At 43.3% G+C, this 25058-nt stretch overlaps 1 protein-coding gene across 1 annotated transcript in view; it reads left to right on the top strand.

Annotated features, from left to right (window-relative positions):
- Positions 1-25058, top strand: part of tdp1 (tyrosyl-DNA phosphodiesterase 1) — a 124923-nt gene that overhangs the window by 7983 nt on the left and 91882 nt on the right. Inside the window, exons 4-7 of the mRNA XM_048600022.1 lie at positions 1716-1812; positions 8049-8083; positions 12999-13091; positions 18199-18369. Of these exons, the coding sequence (XP_048455979.1) occupies positions 1716-1812; positions 8049-8083; positions 12999-13091; positions 18199-18369 (396 nt within the window). The remainder of the gene's footprint in view (positions 1-1715; positions 1813-8048; positions 8084-12998; positions 13092-18198; positions 18370-25058) is intronic.

Below are 25058 nucleotides of genomic sequence, written 5' to 3'. Positions count from 1 at the left end.
TGTGCCCTTTGCTACAGTGTTCACAAATACTCAGCCAGGCTTCATGGAGCCTGCCTGCCACCCTTACATGTCCCGGTTACCTTGTCTGCTGTACAGACCTCAGCACTGCAAGATTTGTTGCAGTGTGGTACGTCTTTTTTTTTCCAGCGTGAGCATTTTGACTATTTCATGTCACAAATTGTTGCAGTTCTGATACGTACTGAGAGAGTGCTGCGCTGTCAGGCATGCAGTCTATGAAATGAGATGTGACAACAAGGCCTTGTTTGCCCTCAGATGGATTAAAAGATTTAGCGGCAGGATTTTGAAGAACAATGAAATTATTCTTGGGGTTCGGGTTCATGCTTATCTCTACAACAAATGACAAAGGCCTTCTACCTGTCAACAATGGGGCAGCACATTGGCACAGTGGTTAGCACTGCTGGCTCACAGCACCAGGGAGCCAGGTTCGATTCTATTTTTGTGCAGTTTGCACATTCTCCCCGTGTCTGCATGGGTTTCCTGCCACAGTCCAGAGATGTACAGGTTAGGCCATGTGTCGGATTGACCATGAGAAAATGCAGGCTTACAGGATAGGGTGGAAGGGGTGAGATGCTCTTCAGAGGGTTGGTGTGGACTCAGTGGGCGGAATGGCCTTCTCCCACATTGTAGGGATGCTATGAAAAACTGTGTGATTGGCTTTCAGGTAGCTGAACAGCTTGTGGACATGAAAATTTCGTCAGAAGCCATTGGACCTCCGGAAAGGAAGGTGCTGTCCTTAACTCTGCAGTAAAAACACCTCAACCCTGAAAGCCCATTTATTTTCCCTTTCAGTTGCTGTAAGCTGTGGCTTTTAAACAACAAGTCAGAGACATTTTAAGTGTGAAATAGTTTCCATGTACCCCCTGCAAACAAGTGGAGAAGGAAAATCAAAGAGCAGCAAGTCCTGACAAGCCAAAAGAATAATCTCCTGTGGACAGGCACTATTGAACTGCCTTCCCAGTCTTTCCCTCCACCCGTAACACCCAGTTTTCTTTTGTGTCTGTCTGCGTGTGTTATAGGGGGACTTTTGGAAGGGGGTTAGACTTCTAACCAGTACAGTTGGATGCCATTGGTTCATAATTGTTGGTCTGTAACTAAAAATTTATTTTTTTGTAATAATTAGTAATTCTTGTTAAATACAAAAACTTGGTTCATTCTTTCGGTCATCCTGAGTTTAAAAGCCAGGTAAATGTGTGTAATAAAAGCTTTAACTTTGTGATGACTCTGGGAGTATGGGGACTCGATTTCTAGCATACTGCTCCAGTGAAGTGTAGCAAGTGGACCAGGCTGTAGGTCCTAATGGCCCACTCCTAATTTCTATGTCCATATGACCAGATAATCAGTGATGCTACTTGAGGGATAATTATCGGCCGGGGGGATTTTCCCTGCTTTCTTTTAAGGTAGTGCTGTGAGATCTTTTACAGTCATCAGAGGTGAGAGTGAGGGCCCCCAGTTAAGCATCTCATCAGAAACACTGGACATTACACAGTGCAGCACTCCTTCTGATCCATCCTGAGAGGCTCAACTTAGTTGGTTTGGACTCTAGACTCAGGACTAGGATTTGAGCCCATGATCTGCTGACCCAGAGGTGAGAGCCTGTTGCCTGCTGAACTGTAGCTAGCGCTGAAGAGTAAAATGTCATTAAGTAGGAAAACTCACTTTTCGTTGGTCTTCACTTTCCAATTGCTGAATTTCAGGTCAAAGCCTTTACTGATTGTTCATGGAGAGCAGCGTCAGTCTAAAGCAGAACTGCATGAGGATGCACATCCTTATCCCAACATCCGTCTCTGCCAGGTAAGGAAGAAGCCAAAAGGAATCTCATTACACTCTGGAGTTTTATATGCGGTGAGATTAGGGAGTCTTCTAGTCCTTATAGTTTAGTATATACTCTATGAGGTGAGATTAAGGGATTCTCTGTTTCCCATAGTTCATTCTATATTCTATAGGCACTCAGTAGTTTAGTATAGTCTGTATATGCTGATATTTGTATAGCACCACCCTGTTTTACCCTTGAACCCGTGCCTGCCAGTTACAGAGTCTGTGACAACTGGAAACATGTCACTGAAGTTCATGCCCTGAAAAATCACCAGTTTATCACTTGGCAGCACAGGACTTGAAAATGACTGATGAGAGAGGCACTTTGCAAAAGCATTTTGTCTTACACCCATCAGGGCAGGAACAAGAATGCCGACTTTCAAACAATTGCAACAATTTATACAACAGTGATCGCACATTGTGAGATCATTTCTACATTTATATTGTGATCTGCAGAGACCAGAACCCTGTGCCTTCAGCAACTTTCTGGAACTGAGGGAGACTCAGAGCCTAAACTCAGAAACAACTGCCGTTGCCTCCAAGTGCAAATACTTTGAGCTTTGTTATCAGTTAAACAATCCGGCCTTTCCTTTTATCTCTAACAATCAAACCACCTGGGTTTACTGTCAGGCAGCAACCCCCCTCCCACCACCATAGACCCTAAATTTAAAGCTAAAGGCATAAAATAATCTATTAAACCTCTTAATTGTAACAAATAAATCTAGCATCAATTCTTGTAGTAAATAGCATCCCAAATTTCCTCCATCTCCTACCGACCAACCTCATCCCGCCCCCTTGACCTGTCCGTCCTCCCTGGACTGACCTATCCCCTTCCTAACTCCCTATCTACACTCACCTTTCCTGGCTCCATCCCCGCCTCTTCGACCTGTTTGTTTCCTCTCCACCTATCCTCTCCTCTATCCCTCTTCTATCCGCCTCCCACTCTCTCCCTATTTATTTCAAAAGCCCCTTCCCCTCCCCCTTTTCTGATGAAGGGTCTAGGCCCGAAACGTCAGTCTCTCTGCTCCTATGATGCTGCTTGGCCTGCTGTGTTCATCCAGCCCGGCACCTTGTTGTCTCGGATTCTCCAGCATCTGCAGTTCCTACTATCTCATCCCAAATTTCTGCTCAGTTTGAGTGAAGGAGTGTTTCCTAGTTTCACTCCAGCAAAGTCTGGCCCTAATTTTTAGACTGTGCCCCTCGTCTTTGACTCCTCAACCTATGGAAATTGTTTCAATCTATCCCCACTTCTCCTTTCTGCCCATCTTCTAATCCACTTTTTCACCCTCGTCCTAATTTAAGTCTCATCATCTGTGTAGTCTAAATGGTCTGTGCCATTTGCCTTTCTGTGAGATTACAGCTGATATTTACCTGAACTCCATCTTTTGTTCCATACCCCTTGATGTCCTCATATAACAAATATCAGTTCCTCTCTCCTTCTGTCCTCACTGACTTAAATCTAACTTTAAATTGATTCTCTTGTCTGGGAACTGCCTTGCCAAGTGAAATCATTTCTCAGTACCCACCCTAACCTGTTGCTTTATAAATGTCAGTATCTTGATAGGATCTCACCTCAACATTCTAACTTCAAGGCAATGAAACCTGCTGTTTTAAGTCCTTGTTTAATTCTTGTGGACCTACAGTATCCTTGCAAAGCATCAAGTCCAACACCGAATGGAGAGCTCCAAATGGAAGCTGAGCCAGGTTCTGTAGAACCTGAAAAATCACTTTCACTTTTGTGCTTTGATCTGTTCAGATAAGCAGCAGTACTCCATTAATTTTATTGATTACTGTTTGTGCCTATGCACTAATGTTTAGTGATTTCTCTACACAGAGTTAAATCCCATTGTTCCCCATTTTCTAGTGTCTTAATATCAACACGGTGTTCTCATTTATGAAGAATGAGAATAGAATCCCTACAGTGGGAAAACAGGCCATTCGCGCCAACAAGTCCACACTGACTCTCTGAGGAGCACCGCACCCAGATCCACCCCCTACCCTCTCCCTGTAGCCCTGCATTTCCCATGGCTAATCCACCCAACCTACACATCCCTGGACAATTTAGCATGGCCAGTCTACCTAACCTGCACATCTTTGCACTGTGGCAGGAAACCAGAGCACCCAGAGGAAACACTTGCTGAGGTGGGGAGAATGTACAAACTCCACACAGACAAGTCGCCCAAGGGTGGAATTGAACCCAGGTCCCTGGTGCTGTGAGGCAACAGTGTGAGCCACTGAACCACTGTGCCGCCCATTATCTTCCGCAGGACCTTCCTTTGTCCAATGTTTGCTCCAGTTTTGTGTGATGTCTTTGGTCTCCATTCTCTCTGTTTTTCCTCCTCCCATCTCCACAACTCCCTATGCCTCCTCACTGTTATCTGCAAATTTAGATATACAACTCAGCTACAATCTCATTGAATGGAACAGCAGACTCAATGGGCTGAATGGTGTCCTTCCATTACATTTATGGCTTTAACTTGCCAAATCTTCATCTGAGTCAGGCCTAGTGGTATTATCACTAGATATTAATCTAGAGACCTAGGTAATGTTTTGGGGACCTGCGTTCGAATCCTGTCACAGCTGACGGTGGAGTTTGAATTCAATAAAATTCTGGAATTAAGAGTCAAATGATGACCATTAATACAGTTGGCTAGTTTCAGAAAAACCCACCTTGTTCACTAACGTCCTTTAGGAAAGGAAACTACCATTCTTACCTGGTCTCATCTACATGTGACTGCAGACCCACAGCAATAGGGTAATTAGGGATGGGCAAGAAATGCTGGCCTAGCCAGTGATACCCACATCAGAAATGCATAGAACATACCAACTCCACCAGGCCTAAGGAAATGTCACCTTCCACTAAATGCTATGTACTTTCTTTCACTCACCTTTCTGTCCTATGTCCCAAGCAATTGTTGACAGTTTTTTAAATTCATTCTTGGAAAGTGGGGTAACGCTGTTGGTTTCCCATCCTGGACTGCACACGAGAAGGTGGTGGTGAGCTGCCTTCTTCCATCACTGCAGTCCATGTGCTGTAGGTAGACCCACAATGCACTTAGGTAGGGAATTCCAGGATTTTGATCCAGTGACAGTGAAGGAAAGGCAGTATTTCCAAGTCAGGATGGTGAGTGGCTTGGAGGAGAACTTGCAGGGCATGGTGTTCCCATATATCTGCTGGCCTTGTTGCTCTAGATAGAAGTGGTCATGGGTTTGGAATAAAGATCTTTGGTGAATTTCTGCAGTGTACCTTGTAGATAGTGGTGATGGAGAGAGTGTCAAAGTTGGTGCCAAATCCGGGGTCATTTCTGTTAATTTCTAGCAGGGAACTTTATAAAAGGCCTTCTGAAATTATGCATGGCCTGCATTCAGTAAATTCTCCAATAGTCTGCTTTGCAGTAATGTGTCAAAGACTTTCTGGAAGTCTAAGTACAACACACCACCGCATTCCAGTCAAACCTCTCACAATACTCCTATCCATCAGCTGTGTCAAGGTCCATCTTCTTTTCTGAATGTCCATGTACTTCCACTGGAGGGCACTGTTATCTGTCTGTGAGTGTCAGTTTACAGCAATGTCATTTATTTCTGCAATGACAGAGATTTACCTGTAAACAACATTTTTTCCTGTGGATTCTTTGTGTAGTTGAAAGTTTTAAGTCATTGCAACGAACAGAATAGTGTTTGCAGGGAATTTCAGTGTTTCTTTGTTGGTCTGTCACCTTCCATCCCCATTAAACTGGAAATCTTCCAGAATTCTGCTATGTCCTGACTCACACCGACTCCTGTTTACCCTAAATCACCAAAATTGATTCGACCAGGAACTTTGGAATTAAGACCAGGAGTGGGCTACTTGGTCCTTCCAACATGTTCCACCATTTGTGGCCAATCCGATTCTGGCTTCAGCTGCGCTTTGGTATCTGACCCCTCATGACCTATGACTCCCTTAAAGAGCCATACAGTCATATAACACAGGAACAGACCCTTTGATACAACTCGTCCATGCTGACCAGACATCCCAATCTGATCTGGTCCAATTTGCCAACATATGGCCCATATCCCTCTGAACCCTTCCTATTCATGTACCCCCTCTAGATGTCTTTTAAATGTTGTAATTGTACCAGCCTCCACCACTTCCTCTGGCAGCTTAATCCACACACGCCCCACCCTCTGTGTGAAAAAGTTACCCTCAGGTCCTCTCTAAATCTTTCCCCTCCCACTTTAAACCTATGCCCTCTAGCTTCACACTCCCTCGCCCTAGGATTCTCCACCAAAAAATCTATCCAAATGAGCCCTCACTAATTGAATTTTACTTTTATTATTCGTTCACGGGATGTGGACATCGTTGGTAGGCCAGCATTTATTGGCCAGCTCTATCCTCATAGAAGTGCTGTGGAGCACTTGAGATGTTTTACTCCAGTAAAGATGCAATATACATGTTTGATGTTGTGCTTTTACACGATTAAAAAGGAAATTCCATCATATTGTGGGAGGTGTAGAGGGAAGGATGGACCTGAGAGCTGACAATGAGTCTGTGAAGGGTTCCAGAGCAGATGCATGGTGCTAGTCACTGTATTACAGCAAGAATAACAGGATGTGGGGGGAGCTGTAGTATAAGGGCAGCCAAACTGATGGATCAAGGTAAAAAAAAAATCACAGGAGGAGACCATTTAGCCCTTTTGGCTTGTACTAGCTCTTTGGGACTAATTGGATAGTTTTATTTTCTCGATATTTCCTGCAGATCCAATTCTCCAAGCACATTAAATGTTGACTGTATAGATTTTTCAAGAAGAATTTTAAGATAGGGATAGGGCAGGAAAGAGGACTTAAGGAATGTCGGATCAGCCATGAACCCATTGAGTGGCAGAGCAGGCTAGAGAGCCAAATGGTTGACTCCTGTTCCTATTTCTTATGGTCTTATTGTCTAAAATATTTGAACTTCTTTAGTTTTGACCACTTTTACGTTCCTAATCGTAAACGTTACCCATTCTACCTTCAGCTGTTCTTCCCAAAACTCTGGAATTCCTTCCCTGAACCTCTTTGACTCATTATCTGCCTTCAAGACATTCCATAAAATCTACTGCTTACTTTAGGATATTTCACTTCTGTTAAAGCTGCTGTATAAATAAAGTTACTGAAGGGAACCAAGGAACAAAAGTAGGCCATTCAGTCCATTGTGCTTGCCCTGCAATTCAAAATGATCATGGTTGATCAAATACTTTAATGTCTTTTATTTACCTCACACCCCACAGCTCGTTAAGCCACAGGTAATTAGAAATCGATCAATCTCTACCTGATACGTATTGCAAGACTGAGCCTCCGTAACCCTCTGCGGTAGAGAATTCCAAAGGTTCACAAGCCTCTGAGTAAATGATTTTTCCTCTTCTCAGACTGAAGTGTCCTAGAATCATAGAATCCCTACAGCGTGGAAGCAGGCCATTTGGCCCATTGAGTACACACCAACCCTCCAAAGAGCATCCCATCCAGACCCACCCTATCCCCACAACCAAGCATTTCCCATGGCCAATCCGCCTAACCTGCACAGCTTTGGACTGTGGGAGGAAACTGGAGCACCCGGAGGAAACCCAGGCAGACACGGGGAGAATGTACACACTCCACTCTTACAGTAGCCCGAGGCTGGAATCGAACCTGGGTCCCTGGTGCCGTGAAGCAGCAGTGAGCCACCGTGCTGCCCTCATTTTTAAATTGTGGCCCCTGACAAGGAGCTACTTTTACAGCCTTTGCTGAAAATGGATAGAGACGAGGAGAATTTATTTTCCTTCAGAGGGTCGTGAGTTTGTGAAATTCTCTTCCCACAAAAGCAGTGGAGGTGGGGTCATTGAATTTCAAACGGAGGTTCAACTAACAAGAAAATCAGAGTGCGAGCAATACAAGGGAGGAAAGTGGGTTGAGGATGCCATCAGCCAATCTTAACAACTGTTTGAGCAGGATCAATGGGCCGAATGGCCGACTCGTCTCTTAACTCATGCTCGTTGGTGTAACCTGTATCAGTGATGTTGTTGGGCAGTAAATGCTAGGAGATCCTGCTGGTCGAATAATCCCAAGCTCAGCACTGCTAAAGCTCTGCAAAGTTAGGGGGCCTGTTATTCTTAATATTAACCTGTATATTTTTTTGGATAATGGTGCTCAGGTGGTTGTATTGTGCCTTGTTTGTCAATAATTTGATAAATGTGCAATGGATCCATTTTTAATGTTTCCAGGCTAAGTTGGAGATCGCCTATGGGACTCATCATACGTGAGTAGATGACCCTTGTGTATGTGTAATACAGAAATGGTGTTGGAATATTGGCTACCATGGCGATGTGCTTTAATTTATCAATGGTCATATATCTATACTGTATCAGGGGTCTCTGATCAAACAACGGGTTCACCCCAATGTTAAGAACGTCAGAATCAGGAGATGGCCAAATCCTGTTGAGTCATTCGATAGCAGTGTGGCTGATTACACCTCAACTCCAGGGTCCCACTTTATGTCTGGTTTCTTTTGATGTCCAGCAATGTGTTGACCTCCATCTTGAATATATTCAGTGATAAGGATCCCAGGGGCTGTCTAGGGCAGGGCTTCCCAAAGCAGGGGTCAGGACCCCAAATGTGGTCACAAGCTCTGAAGGAGTATTGGCTGCCACACAGCTCCGACTGAGCTACATCGGGAACGTGTTAATCTAGAGACTCAGATAATGTTCTGGGGACCCAGGTTCGAATCCCACCATGGCAGATGGTAGAATTTAAATTCATTAAAAATCTGGAATTAATGAGTCTAACCATGACCATGAATCCATTACCGATTTTTGGAAAAAACCCATCTGGTTCACTAATGTCTTTTAAGGAGAGAAGCTGCCATCTTTACCTGGTCTGGCCTACATGTGACTCTAGACTGACAGCAATATGGCTCAATGTCAATCAGGGATGGGCAATAAATGCTGGTCTAGCCAGTGACCCCCTCATCCTGTGAATGAATACGAAAAAAAAACAACAGGACTCCCACTTTAACTTTCTTGGGCTGTCCCCTCCCCAGCACTCCCCTCTCCTCATCTCCTTATGCTCTGACAGGTCTCCACTTACTCAGTATTTTTTCTTTATTCACTTGTGAGGCATGGGCATTGCTGGCTGGGCCAAAATTTATTGTCTGTCCCTAGATGCCTTGAGAAAGTGGTGGTGAGCTGCTTTCTAAAACCACTACAGTCCATGTGTTGTAGGTAGAGCCACAATGCCCTTAGAGAGGATATTCCAGGATTTTGACCCAGCGGCAGTGAAGGAACGGTGATGTATTTCCAAGTCAGGATGCTGAGTGGCTTGGAGGAGAACTTGCAGGTGGTGGTGTTCCTGTGTATGTGCTGCCCTTGCCCTTCTAGATGGATTCGGTCATGGGTTTGGAAGGTGCTGTATGAGGATCTTTGGTGAATTTCTGGAGCGCATCTTTTAAATAGTGCACACTGCTGCTACTGAGAATCTGTAGAGGAGGGAGTGAATGCTTGTGGATGTGGTACCAATCAAGTTGGTGCCTTTCCTGAATGGTGACAAGTTTCTTGAATATTGTTGGAGCTGCACCCATCCAGGCAAGTGGGGAGTATTTCGTCACACTCCTGACCTATGCCTTGCAATTGGTGGACAGATTTTGGGGAGTCAGGTGATGAGTTACTTGCTCCAGAATTCCTAGCTTCAGACCTGCTGTTGTAGCCACTGTGCTTATGTGGTGAATCCACTTGAGTTTTTGATCAATGATAACCCCCAGGATGTTGATCGAGGGGGAACCTGTGATTGTTACACCATCGAATGTCAAGGGGCAGTGGTTAGATTATCTCTTATTTGAGATGGTCATGGTCTGGTATTTGTATGGCATGAATGTTACTTGCACAATGAAGAGTCACAACATCTTTGAGGCCTTGAATGACTTTGAGGAGCATTTCTCCATGGTAAATAATTTCAAATATTCACTTGGCTCTAAGCAAAGACAGTCTTGCTCAATTGTCCAAAGGGCTGACCAGACACACTGACCCCTTGCTGTGGGAGGTCTAGATATCAGGAAACATCAAGCCCCATCATTCTCCTGAACTCCAGAGACTACAGGCCCAATTTCCCTCCAGTAATTCCCACCTTTGCCATCCCATCCTATCTTGCCCAAAACAATCACCATCCTGAAGAGGGTGGGAGATTCAAATTGGGTTTCATATCACATTTGTTGTAGCTTGCAGTAGAACCCTAAGAGGCTGTATGCATGGAATTGTTAATAGATCTTGAATATAGTGATTTTTTTTTGGTTGAGAAGGGGCAATATAGTTTTATCTGGAAAAATGAGCTAAAATTGGCCTCTTTCAATTTGCCTTGCAGTCAACAACAGCATTAATTCCTATAGCTGTTTCACTACAGTAAAATGATCTGCAAGTGCATTGTCAGACACAGGTTGACATTGAGCCATATGAAGAGCTATTGGGACGGGTGACCCAAAGTCAGGATGGCGTGTGGTTTGGAGGGGAACTTCAGATGGTGGTGTTCCCATGTATCTGCTGCCCTTGTCTTTTTAGACTTCAGCAGTCATGGGTTTGGTAGATGTTTTTGAAAGAGTTGCTACAGTGCATTTTTCAGAGAGTGGTAGTTGTGTGTACTGCGTGTTGGTGGGAGAGTTGTTAATGAAACAATTGTAACGGATTAGAGATGGTCAGGGAAAGGAAGACGCTGGTTGCATGTTGTTGTTTTGCTGCCCCAACACAATTATTAATCCATTCAATATGTTGAAACAGCAGACTGTGTAATTTCATGAGAGAACATTAAGCTATTGGTAAATGAGTGCGATACTCATTCCAGATTTGACGTGGCTCCTTTCTAACTTGATGTAGATACATTCAGAATACAGAGGTTATTTAGTTCATCTAAACTGTGAGCAATCCAAAGAGCAATTACTGTTTTGCTGCAATCAGTTTTATTAACTGCTGAAAATATTGCTTCTGTTTGTGCATCTTCATTGGCATAGAATTATGCAGAATTCACAGGATTCTTCTGGCACAGTGATAGTGTCCTTATCTCTGAGCCAGGGTACCTGGGTTCAAGTCCTACCTGCTTCAGAAGTGTGTAACAACATTTTTGAACAGGTTGATGAGAAATTAGACAGAAACCGATCATTCAGCTCACCTGCTCGATGTCAGTATACATGTACTACACTAGCCTCCATTTACCCTGTCTCATCAATCTATTCCTTTCTCTCTTATGCGCTTGTCTAGCTTCCCCGTAAATGCATCTTTACAGTTCAGCTGACCTGTTCCTGTGCTTTGGTGTTCCACATTCTAACCACTGTGTGGGTAAAGATCTTTCTCCTGAATTCCCTACTGGATATAGCGATGATGAACTTACATTTATGACTATTCATTCTGAATCTCCCAAAACACAGGACTCGGGAGCAGGAGTAGGCCATTCTGTCCTTTGAACCGTCTCTGCCCGTCAAAAAGATTGCTGACCAATTTGCTGCCTCAACCCCACTTTCCTGTCAGCCTCTCCCTTGACTTCCTGATTGGTCAAAAAACCTAACTCTGCCTTGAATAAATTCAGTGATCCAGTCTCTACAGCTCTCTGGGGAAGACAGTTTCCAAACACATAACCCTTGTGAGAATCATGTCCTTTTATTTTATCGCCTATAAAAAGTGTAGACCACAAAGCAAAAGAACTGTTTTAGAAGCAGGGATTTATTAGATGGCTGCATCATTTCACAGCATGAAATTCAAACTGATTGTAAACTCTGTTTTTGTGGGTAGGAGTTTCTGCAATTTTCAGACAATCAGGAGCTGTGGGAGTTATTTACAAGTGAACCTGATTGATTCTCAGCTAACTGAGCGGGTAGGAACTAGAAACAGGTTATGGAGTCGCAGACAGTGAGACAGAAGAACATAGGTATTCTGATATAACACAGTTTGGAGCTGGAGGAACACAGCAGGCCAGGCAGCATTAGAGGAGCAGGAAAGCTGATGTGGGCTTTTTTTTTGAAGAAGGGTCCCGAACCAAAACGTCAGCTTTCCTGCTCCTCCAATGCTGCCTGGCCTGCTGTGTTCCTCCAGCTCCACACTGTGTTATCTCTGACTCCAGTATCGGCAGTTCTTACTAACACAGGTATTCTGCTGTTCTCCCCAGCTGTCTGTTCTGTGCAGTAAAAAAATCAGTTTAAACTGAAGAAAACTAGCTACCACAGCAGCTGTTGTGAGCTGTGACTTTTGAATTGATGAAATTAGAGACATTTTCCTACTGGATCAGTCGCTCCGTACTTGCACTTTCAAACCAGTGGAATCTTCCAGAAAGAGACAGCTGAATGCCAAGAACCTGGTCAGCTAAAGTAGGATCATCTCAACATCAAAATCAGGAAGTGAAGATCAGTAAACTAACTATTAAGACTTTTTTCTACCTCTGTGAATAATCTACTTTCACTATTTGTTTGTCTGTGACTATGTAAGGAGAAGTATGTAAGGGGATTACAGTTGTTTTATTTTAATTCAACATACTTTTCTAATCAACCTGTTCACCGATGGTATTACACACCTCAGGTAGGACTAGAACCTGGGCCTCCTGGTCGAGGGGGTAGGGACACTACCACTGTGCCAAAAGAGTGTCTTAATTAGTAATGTTAAATATCAATGTTTATACCTGTTTGTTTGTAGCTATAGTATAATTACTTAAATAATAATTATTATTTAATATAGAAACCTGCTCTGTATTTTCTACCAACCTTGGTCTGAAAACCAGGTACATTAGGTTAATATATGTATCTTAAAAACAAACTTTAACCTTTGATAAGGCTCCAGGAGTAATAGGGCATGATTTATGCTGTGCTACCCCCAGTGGGTCATAATAGTGAACCTGATAGATACGCCTAAGATTCTGGGATTAGTGAGACTCAATTAAGCCCATTGGGTCTTAACATCCTATTGAGAGAAAATAATCTTTCTCACCTTCCTTCCTGTAAATTTACTCTTGATTTCTAAAAGTCCGATGAATCCCTTTGTAATTTTCAAACCTATGGTCAGGTCAGGTTATTCCCTTGGCTTTTAACTGGAACGTAAATTGCTATTGTTAACCCATCAGTGAGTAATGTCTTCACTTCAGCCTTAACATTTTATGTCTGTCTATTTTGTTTTTCTTTGCTCAACATGCTCTCGCTCTTTCCTCTGCAGGAAAATGATGTTACTCCTGTACGAAGAGGGTTTTCGCGTCGTGATCCACACGTCTAACTTGATTCATGCTGACTGGCATCAAAAGACGCAAGGGTAGGATTGGCATGGCCATTTTTTGAAGGGCTGCAGTTGGCACCACAAAAAACAAGATTACACAGAAGGGATCTTATGGGTCAAAATTTCAGCCACTTGATTTGACAAAGGAAGCATGTTAGAACTCCATGCTGTACATTCTAGTTCAGCTGAAGTTCAGTGGGTAATATGCATGCCTGAGATACTTCTGCAGGCAGAAGATACAAAAGCTTAAACACACGTACCAACTGATTCAAGAACAGCTTCTTCCCCGTTGTTATTAGACTTCTGAATGGACCTTTCAAATTTCAAATCTAATGTTGATCTTGCTTTTCGTGCACCTTCTTTGCAGCTGTAACTTTGTGTTCCTCGATCTGTTCAATCACCCTGTGATCTTTGTATCTTTTGTATGTTATGATCTACCTGTAATGCATGCAAAACAAAACTTTTCACTGTACTTATGTACATGTGACAATAATAAATTAAAACAAATCTTGAGCCAAAGAATCACGCAACACAGGAAGATGCCTGGTTTGAGTCAGGCAGCAATGCCTCCCATTACCAAATAGCCGTCCTCCAACTCAGAGCTACGCACGCTGCAAGGAGTCTGTTTTAAGGAGTGGGTTGGGGCAGCACAGTAGTGGCTGAGGTACTTCTCTGGCGAAAAAACGGAGAGAGAGGAAACACAACACTGAGCTCTCACTTTGCGTCACTGAGCTGCAGATCATTGTTCCCCTCAGAGCCTAACAGCTTGGGTACATAATCATGTACCATCTTGCCTGTCCTTAAAGTACCTCTAAACAACAATATCCCTCCTCCCCAAACTCCCACTTCAGTAGTCTTGTCTGAAAACAGGACTGTGATGACTTAATTGTCTGCATATTAATCACAAAGCTTACTTTTGTATCTGATAAAGGCAGGTATCTTTTCGTCTGTCTTTTACCCCACATATGAAATGATAAGTATCTCTCTTTCCTGTATTTTCTTTCTGTCACACCTCCCTCAAAGGGACCTTATGAATTAGGAACAGGAGGTGGTCACTCGGCCCTTCAAGCCTGCTTCACCATTCAAATGAGATCATGGCTTGTGTTAAATACTCCACATTCCTGCCAATCCTCAGATAAACTTTCAACCCCTCACTTTTCAAGGATTCATTTCTGTCTGAAAAATATTCAAAGTCTACTTGCACTGACTTTTCAAGAAGAGTTGTCCTTTTCTTTGTCTTAAATGGACAATCCCTCATTTTGAAATGGTGACCTCTAGTTTTACATTCTCCCACAAGAGAAAACATCCTCTCTACATCCATCCTGACCTCTCAGGATCTTGTATCTTTTGATCAAGTTGCCTCTTGCAATTGTACATTTCAGTAGATACAGTGTTGATGGTAGACATGATGTGGAGGTGCTGGTATTGGGCTGGGGTGGACAAAATCAGATGCCGTTAACCTGGCGTCGTGTGACTTCTGACTCAGTAGACAAAGGAGTAGCGTGTCCAATCTTTCCTCACAATGCAATGTGTATTAGTCTGTTAAACCTTGTCTGAACTGGTTCCAGTGCATTTACATCCTTCCTTATATAAGGAGACCAACAATGTGCATGGTATTCCAGATGTGGTCTCAACAGTGAATACTTTTGTATTCAGATTTTCTTGTAATAATATCATCAGTGTTCCTAATTACCTTCATGCAAACCTTTTGCAATTCATGCACATGTCAGCCAGATCCTGCTGCATCTCAGAGTTCTGCAACTTTTCACCATTTAAACAATATACTTGTTTTTTATTTTTTCTGTCAAAGGAGATGATTTCACATTTTCTCACTTGATTTGCCAAACATTTGCCCACTTCAACAATCTATATCCCTATGTCAAGCTAGTGTCCTCTGGGACTGAGTTGCTCAGAAGCATCTCCAATTCCTCAGTCCTCACCTGTGTTTGTCACACAATCCCTCTGCAGCTCATCAATTGGAAATGATTGGGCCCTACACCCCAGTTTCTCTTTTAGTCTTTCAGCTCTGGCCTACCCTCCCTCTGACTGTTTATCCCCAGAGGTCTATGCCCTACAATAGTGCAGACCTGAGGGAGTGCTGTGCTGTTAAAGGTGGACGTTTTGGCTAAGATGGCAAGCTGAGGCTCAGTTGCCCTTTCGTACATACATAAAGATCCATGGCACGACTTTTGTAGAAGAGCAGAGGAATTGTCTCTGGTACCCTGACCTATTCTTATCCTCATTTAGTTTTGCGATGTTTAGATGTGATTCCGCAACTGCACAGCATTTGCTGAACAATACCTAGTGTGCCAAGAATGATATTAACCACCAATTTAAAACTATCAGCCAGACAACGCTGGAGCTCACTTTCACTTCTTGGAAGCTGCATATATTCATGAGCAGAGACCTATCCCCTGCAGAAAAGGAAACATGTCCAGGTTTTGCACCCTTTTTCTTGAATTAAACAAAGGTGTGGGTGACAGTTGTTCCCTGGAGGATTTTCCATGACGATGCCTCAGTCAATTAGAGTTGACTTGCCAACCAATGAGCACTCTTATCTCATGCAGTATCCTTTTGAAATTTGGCATTCTTGTGCCTGTCCTGTTGAATGCAAGATTAAAAAGCTTCCTCAACATGTCATCTCATTGTTACAATGTTACAAAGTACTGCTAAACATTTAGAAACCGGTCTCTTCCTGTCCTCCTTCATCATATCCCAGCACCCTATCCTCCTATTTCTTTCTTCCTCTGACACTTGTCTAGATTTTCCCAACTTTTCACATTGACAGATTCTTTTTATCTTCCACTGCACTGAGGGTAAACATCAGGTATTTCTGTCTGCCAGACTATCCGTTTGGGCACTTTGACTTAAGAGCATTCAATAGCTGTGACCCACTTACCACCATAATGGAATAGATGAGGGAGAACTGACTGCGTAAATAATATGGGACCGCAGTTTGGTCATAGGAAATTCATCTCAAAGTAGTTTATAAATAAAGACTGATATGGTCATTTTCCATAATATGGGCTAAATATTTCCCTGTGGTTCTGCTCTTGTAGAATTCTCATTACACAGACATTGCTCAAACAGAACTTCGAGTAGTCTATTACTGCCAATTGGAAAATAGACTCTTCACCACAACCACTGCACACCAGGCTCTACACAGTATAATTTTTTACTGTTATTCATGGCTGATTGCAGTTGTGGCATCTTTAAAGTAATGCTCCAAGACACTTTACAGGAACACTTCATATGATTTGATGCTGAGTCGCACAGAGAGATATTAGCACAGGCACCCAAAAACTGGACCAAGGTATCACTTGAAGAAGGATCTTGAAGGGAGAGGAAGCGAGTCAGAGATGTTTAGGGATCAGATTCCAGATCTTCGGACCTGCACAGCTGAAGACGAGACCATCTTTTGTGAAGTGATTAAAACCAGAGAGGTGCAAGAGACCATTGCTGGAAGAATGCAGAATGTTGTACAGCTGGAGCAGAGAGGGTCAAGGTTATAGGGAGACCAGGTTATGAATTTTAAAATTGAGGCACAGCCAATATATGTCAATGAGCTCAGGGTGATGAATACACAGCTGTTCCCGTCCAGCTACACCACTGTCGGGCAACTACCCGACAATAGGGCAGCACGGTGGCTCAGTGGTTAGCACTGCTGCCTCACAGCGCACAGGACCCGGGTTTAATTCCACCCTCAGGCGACTGTCTATGTGGAGTTTGCACATTCTCCCCGTGTCTGTGTGGGTTTCCTCCGGGTGCTCTGGTTTCCTCCCACAGTCCAAAGATGTGCAGGCTAGGTGGCTTGGCCATGCTAAATTGCCTGTAATGTTTAGGGGTCTGTAGATTAGGGGGATGGGCCTGGGTGGGATGCTCCAAGGGTCGGTGTGGACTTGTCGGGCTGGAGGGCCTGTTTCCACACTGTAGGGATTCTATTCTATTCTAATACGGAAAACTGCCCAGGTATGTACGGTACATAAAGTGCAGGACAAATGAAACCGGCCAATAACGGCACCTTCAGTCTACTCTCATTCGTCGTTAAAGTTCATTATTATTAATGAATTATTCATGAGGTGTCGGTGTCGCTGAATATGCCAGCCCATCCCTAGTTGCCCTTGAGAAGGTGGTGGTGACTCCCTGTGCCTCGTGCTAGAGCGGGCACACTTAGGCGGACAGTGGAATGAATGCTTGTCTGTGATTTGTCTTACCAGAAGACTGAGATTTGGCCTGACAAGAGATTGTTTAAGATGGTGAGGTCTGCACCTGTGGGTGACCTCAAATGTATGGGCTACAAGTATAATAGAGGACTGGTTAAACCCAGGAGGGGAGTGAGGTAAAATGCCTTTACCCAGAGAATTATTAGAATATGGAACTCACTACTGCAGGGAGAAGTTGCGGTGCATAGCATAAGAAAGGGAAGCTAGGTTATGCACATGAGGGAGAAAGATACAGAACATAATGCTGGAAGGGCTGTATACATTAGAGTGGAGAAGATATATTCAGAGTCTAAACCAACAGTTGAGGCAAATGGCCTGTTTCTGTGCTTTAGTTTCAATGTAACTTTTCTTCACAGCTCTGAGGTCTGTTAACAGTGTAAAATGGCATGAACAAATGATCGGGCCTAGACACTGAGGCTAAGCAGTTATCTGTCCATTAGGTGACCACAGCAAGAAGAGCACAGTCGCTGCTCATGCCTGAGGTTCTCACGACTTAAGGGAGGTGCCAAGGGGCATGAGCCCTGTCCAACTGATTCCCAGCCCCCTGTTGCCAAGCCACTCAGAGCCCACTTCTACTGCCCCACGCCACCTCTCACCAGGGACCTTCCAGTCCTGCAAGTTTCAGTAAACCAACAATCTTTTGGTACTGTGACTGTTTCAGAGAAGAGCCGGCAGAGGTCTCCTGTTGTTAACTGGGCTCACCTTTCTCCCTCACCATCTTAAAAAGAAATGTTATGTTTACTATTGCATCCCTATTTGTGGGTGCTTGCTGTGTACAGATTGGTTGCTTCCCTCCGGTGGTAGTATTTCATTGGCTGTGAAGCACGTTGGGAAGTCCTGAAATTGTGAGAGGTACTGTAGAAATGCAGACGTCTTCTGTTTGAACATTGAATGAACCTTTGCTTCCTGTTTGTTGCTAGGATATGGCTAAGCCCTCTGTATCCCCGGTTACCAGAAGGCAGTTCTGAAACATCGGGTGAATCCATGACGAACTTCAAACGCGATTTGATTGATTACCTGGCAGCTTACCGGTCCTCTGGGCTCGGAGAATGGATCACTCATGTAAAGCAGCACGATTTATCGGAAACTAGGTGTGTTCTGATTGCATCACCTCAGGAGTGTCGGGACCCAATTGAACTTCATCCATTTGGGGGGTACGAGTGAGGGACGTGCTCCCAAAGGGAGAGAGGGATGTGAGTAGCAGAAGGGGGATGAACTGATGAAGGGGAAAGGAATTGAAGGGCAAGATGAAGGTGAAAGGAGGCTCATTTGGAGCAGAAATGGCAGCACAGATCATTCAGACTGAATTGCCTGTTTCTGTGCTGTAGGCTCAATGTAGCTAAATGTAACATGAATCCTGTGAATGACCTTCTCCAGTGTCAGGATCCTAGCTAAGTCTGGTTCCTCTGGTCTGTCCGGGTGGTGTTTCTCCCTGACAGGACAAATGTGAACTGTTAGATGCAACAGTGTATGGGGCGCTAGATATTCAGCGAGCCAAACATCTGGGAGGGCTGCTCGAAACGAGAGAGAGGTGAACAAAAGAAGCAGATTCATTGAGTCGGGGGCTTTCACTCTTTCTTCATTAGAACCACCAATGCCATTGGTAGACCCTGTGGATTACCCGGGGGTAGCATGGTAACATTGACGTCAGCGATGCTAGGGCCTCAGGGGAGTTGGAACCAAAGGTTGGAGTCAGGGAAGTGAATGGAAGAAGTCACAATTAACTTGTTTTGAACAAAACAAAGCACATGCACACATCTAAACGTGATATTAGGGTGAAGTCAGAAACTCTGGGCAAAGGACAGCCGTCATTACTAAGGCCAGCCTGTTTTAGACAACGGAACTGCTCAACAAATAGCTTTGAGCCCTCATTATTGTTCAGGGCATCAAGAGAGAATTATAGATTTTTTTCTACTCCTTTGTGGAAAGTGGGCGTAGCTGACAAGATGGGCATTTGTTGCCCATCCCTGGTTGTCTTTGAACTCAGTGGCTTGCTAGACTATTTCAAAGGTCAGTTAAGAGTCAATCCCATCATTGTGGACCTGGACTCTTATGTAGGCCAGACTGGTTAAAGATGGAAGATTACCTTCCCTGAAAGGAGAGCAGTGAACCAGATGGATTTTTATGACCATTGATGATAGATTCATGATTGCATGTGGGACAATTTCTAGGATAAACTTGATATAGTTACAAATGGTACGTTAATTATACTTTATTGTATGCAGTTGCTTATTTGGGGTTTCACTTGATGACATATGATGCAACATTTATTATGAACATATGAATTAGGAATAGAAATAGACCACTTGGCCCCTCAAGCCTGCTCCGCCATTCAATTTGATCATGGCTTCCCTGTTTGCATTTTGAATTCTATATTCTGATCTACCTCCAATAATCTTTGATTCCCTTGCCCAACAGCAATCCATCTATCACCCGCTTCAGCATATTCAATGACCCTGCCAGCACTGTATTCTGAGATGGAGTGTTCCAATATCACATGTCCCGAAAGGGTGACCCCTAAAAATAGTGGTCCTAGACTGGACTCGCCCACAAGAGGAAACAATCATTTCCATATCCACCTTAGCAAAATCATTCAGGATCTTACACAGTTCAATTAAGTCACCCCTCACTCTTCTAAATTCCAGTGGAAACAAGCCCTGTCTGTCTAATCTTTCCTCATAAGTCAACCCTCTCATTCCAGGTATGATTCAAATAAACTCACAATGAACCACCTCCAACACATTTAAATCTTTCTTTAAATAAGGAGACCAAAACCGCGCACAGTATTCAAGATGTTGTCTTATCAACACCCTGTATAACTGAACCATAGCGTTTTTACGTTTATGTTCAATTCCTCCCGTAATAAAGGATAGCATTCTGTTAGCCTTCCTAATTATTTGCTGTAACTGCATACTATACAATACAGCACCTAGATCCTTCTGCACCTTAGAATTCTACAGTCATTCTCCATTTATGTAATACTCTGCTTTTTTATTGTTCTTACCAACAATTTCATACGTTCCTTAAATGCCTTCTACTAGATCTCATCCCCAATCTACCTATATCCATCTGCAACCTCCTTATGCCCTCTTTACAACCTACTTAACTTTGTGCTGTCTGCAAATTTAGCTTCACTCCACTCATCAAGATCATTGATATTGATTATAACCAGGTGAGGCTCAAGCACCCAGCCTGAGAGATTCTACTCTTTGCACCCTGCCAATCAGAAAAAGAGCCATTTGTGCATACTGTTTCTTTTCTGTCAGCCAACCAATCTTCTCTCCATACTGGCCAAACGTAAACTGGAGGAACAACACCTGATATTTCGCCTTGGAAGCTTATAGCCCAATGGCCTTAACATTGACTTCACCAGCTTCAAACTCCCTCCACCCCCACACTTATCCCATGTCCATCCCTCCCCCTCCTGACCTGACCTAACCCGTCCATCTTCCCACTCACCTATCCGTTCCACCCTTCCCACGGACCAATCACAGTAACACCCTACCTGCATCCATCTATCACCATATCTCCAACCTTCCCCCCCCCCCCCACCCCAATTCATTTCCGGCTCCCCCTCCCCTCCCCAGTACTGACAAACGTTTTTGGCCTGAAATGTTGACTTTCCTGCTCCTCGGATGCTGTCTGACCTGCTGTGCTTTTCCAGTCACGCCTATAGACTCTAGCTTCCAGCATCTACAGTCCTTATCGTCCCCTTACATGATATGCTTTTACTTTGCATGGTGACCTTTTCTGGGGCACCTTTTGAAATGCCTTCTGGGAATCCAAGTACAGCATGTCAGCAGCATATGTTACTCCTTCAATGAAGAAGAATGCATTGGTTAAACAGGATTTCCCTTTGACAAAACCATACTGACATTTCCCAGTTACCTTGAGTTTTTGTAAGTGCGCAGCCACAATATCTTTAATGATTGATTTAACACCTTCCCCAAGACAGACCTCAAGCTATTCCTGTTTTCTGCCTCTCTCCTTTCTTGAATTTTTCACTACTTTTCAGTCTCATGGAAACATGTCAGAATACAGCAAATTTTACAAAATTAACACCAATGCATCTAATACCTCACCAGCAACTTCTTTTGAGATCCTCGGGTGAAGTCTGTCTGGTCCCAGAGACTTGTCAGCCTGCAATTCTATCAGTTTGCTTAGTACTACATCTCTTATGATTGTAATTTCACCAGGTCCCTCTTTTCCTTCCACCTCTGCTTTCCAATGACTATTGGGGTGTTTTTTCTTGTATCGCCTATGTGAACATGGAAGCAAAATATTTGTTTGTTTCATCAGGCATTGCCTCAGTATTTACCATTAACTCCTGTCTGGAGGACAAGCAGTTTTTTTAAACTCTCTTCCTTTCTAGAAACCTTTAGAAACTCTTGTTGTATCCATTTTTACAGTTCTATCTCACTTTCCATCATACTATAATTTCTTGTTCTTGATTAACCTTTTCATCATTCCCAGCCATTTTTATATTGTGACTAATTATCCTACCTGTCACTCCCCTCGGCAGTTATTTATTTTTTCCTTACTTTTGATGCTTTCCTTAACTTCTTTAGTTGCCCACAGTTATTGAAACTGCTGGTGTTGAGTGAGGAGGTATTTGCTTGTAATGTGTCACCCTGTAAATAAATGTAAAACTAAGAAACAATTGACTATCCTACACCAACTGGCTTTCCAGAGTAGAACATTGGTAACCACTAATTAAAATTTGCAAGAAACATTCCTGTTGTAGGATCTGGACACCATGTCAGGAATCTTATCTCCCTCCTCTCACCACCCCCCCCCCCGACTCTGGGTGAAGAACACCACAGAAAAAGACAAATTTTGGGTGCAATGTTTGTCAGTTCACGAGAGTTAAATCCATTCCGCAAGTTCTCGATCTTACCACTGAGTGAGTGTCAGGGTGTGCCATCTTTCAAACCAAAACGTTAAACTGAACTCCCCTCCATGAACTTCGTAACAGATCCGATGGGAGCGTTATGAAGAAGACGAGAAAAGCTTTACCAACTCACCGGGGCCAGCATTCATCTTTCAACCAATCCCCAGAACCCATTCAACAGCATCTTGTTTGCTCTTTTGGGATCTTGCTGTGCATGAGTTGTCTGCTGTGTTTGCAGGCACAATGACTGCACTCCAAGAGATTTGCATGGATTATTCATACATGACCATGCGTTAAAACATTAAGCTGGTGGTAATTTTTATTCTTCAAAATAGAGTTTTGAATAGATGTGTTGCGGTCTGACAGTTGCAGGCTCAATGTCCCATAGACAATTTGCTCTGTTTTATATGGATACGCCTAGGTCATGTTGTGCTGGATATGACAAAGGCCTACCTTGGCTCTTTAATGGAATGCACAGCCTGTGTCTGTTGATCTTTCATAGCATCGTGATGTTCCTTGCAGGCTTTTCTATATCTTCCAAAAATCATTGCCAAAAAATGAAAAGTATTAGTGTGGGGGTTTATAATGAACAATGAAACTGTGAGGTTCCAGTCAACTAGCTTGATAAAGATATCTTCATAGAACTAACTTTTAAGACTCAACTTTCTCACTCAGCAAAGACATTTTAGCCTTGAAAGGAGTGCAGTGGAACCTATAAGACTATAAGACCTTAAGATATACGAGTAGAATTAGGCCATTCAGCCCTTTGAGTCACTCCACCGTTCAATCATGGCTGGTATGTTACACAACCCGATTTTCCTGCCTTCTCTCCATAACTCTTGATTCCCTTTAATAAACAAGAACCTATCTATGTCTGTCTTAAATACACTTCATGACTTGGCCCCCACAGCCTTCTGCAGCAATGAGTCCCAGAGTCACCACTCTCTGGCTGAAGAAATTCCTCCTCATCTCAGTGCCAAAGGGTCAGCCCTTCACTCTGAGGTTGTGCACTCAGGTCCTGGTCTCTCCTACTAGTGGAAACATCTTCTCCATCTCCATGTCCACCAGGGGAATAATGAGAACAATAAGTGATGAGGTGTGGTTGCGTAGACTAGGCTTGTACACTGTATTTTTAACGTGTAGGAAGGTGAATGGGTGACTTAAGTGAGATGTTCAGATGATTAATATCTCGGACTGCGTAAGTGGACTCTGTTTAATCCAATGGCTGTTTGAAATTAGAGCCAGGCCATTCAAGCATGACGTCAGGAAGAGTTTTATCACACAAATGGGATAAAAGTTTATTACTCTACTAGCCCCCAAACCGAGAAAAAAAACCTAGAAAATGTCAAACCTGAGTTCGAGACATTACCCTGACTGAACAAAAAGAAAATAAGGGATATGGAAAGAAACTATCAGTTAAAAACATATCAGCCATGATAGTCTAATTCTGCTTCTGTATCTTATGGTCTAAAGGAACTGAAGTGGTTTGATGAAGCTTATAATATAGATCTACTATGGGCAGACAGGTTTGAGCAGCTGAGTGGTCTCCTCCTGTTCCTGAAACCTTGCATTGAACATGTGGAAGTGAGGTGACTATTGTTTGGGCTGAAGAGAGATATATGGATTGTGAGGACAATTAATTTCTGGGGCAAGTGATGGCCTAATGGTATTATTGCTAGACTGTTAATCTAGAGATGCACTGGGGACCAAGGTTCAAATCCTGCCATGGCAGATGGTAGAATTTGAATTCAGTAAAAGTCTGCAATTAAGACCATGAAACTATTGTAGATTGTTGTAAAAACCCATCTGGTTCACTAATATCCTTTAGTGAAGTTAATTCCATCCTCGCCTGTTCTGACCTACATGTAACTTGAGTTGCTCTTAAGTGTCTACTGGGCTTGGGCAATAAATGCTGGCCCAGCCGCTGACACCCACATTCCATGAATGTATTTAAAACAAAGTCAGGCTGTGACTCTCCTGTTGGGTCCTAGATGCTGACTTCCTTAAAGAGATTCAGTGCCTGTGACCCTCCACTACTCTTCCATTTTGCCCGTCGGGCACTCTTTGTGTGCACAGTCAATTGTTTATTTTGCATTGCTTTGCCTATTTGCATTTCTGCTTTGCTTTATTTGAAGCTTCGTACATTTTCTTAGGACAGATCAAGCTGAATGCTGATCTCTGCTACTTCTTCCGCCCAATTCAGAAACTATCAGTTGGCTTTATATAGCATCTTTTTCATCCTGGGGACATTCCAAAGACCACTGAAGTACGTTCAAACTGTAGTCACTGTTTTATATCAGAAACACAGCAGCTAAGTTGCACATAGTAAGCTCTTACTATGAAAACAGTAATGACCAGACAATCTGTTTATAATCTGTGGTAATGCCCCTTCCTCCGAGTCAGGAGATCTGAGTTTGATTCCTACCTGCTCCATAGGTGTGTGATAACTTCTTCGAACAGAATGATTAGAAAATATCTATTCAACACAGTAAAGAGGGAATGGGTTGGTAGATAGGACTGGTTCATGATGGCAGCTCACCACATCCTTTTTAAAGATGGGCAATGAATGCAAAGAAGATCAGCAATGCCCAGATCCCATGAAACACAGAAACATAGAAAATAGGAGCAGGCGTAGGCCATTCAGCCCTTCTGGCCTGCCCCACTGATCAGCATGATCGTGCTAATCATCCAACACAGTGCCTTGTTCCTGCTTTCTCCTCACACACTTTGATCACGTTAGCCCCAAGAACTATATGTAACTCCTTCTTGAAAATATTCACTGTTTTGGCCTCAACTGCTTTCTGTGGCAAAGAATTTGACAGACTCACCACTGTCTGGGTGAAGATATTTCTCCCCATCTAAGTCCTTAATGGCCTACCCTATATGCTT

This window comes from Rhincodon typus, chromosome 8, assembly GCF_021869965.1.
Source record: "Rhincodon typus isolate 14 chromosome 8, sRhiTyp1.1, whole genome shotgun sequence".
NCBI lineage: Eukaryota > Metazoa > Chordata > Chondrichthyes > Orectolobiformes > Rhincodontidae > Rhincodon > Rhincodon typus.
The sequence above is the reverse complement of the archived record's forward strand: the minus strand, read 5'-3'. Positions and strand labels throughout refer to the sequence as shown.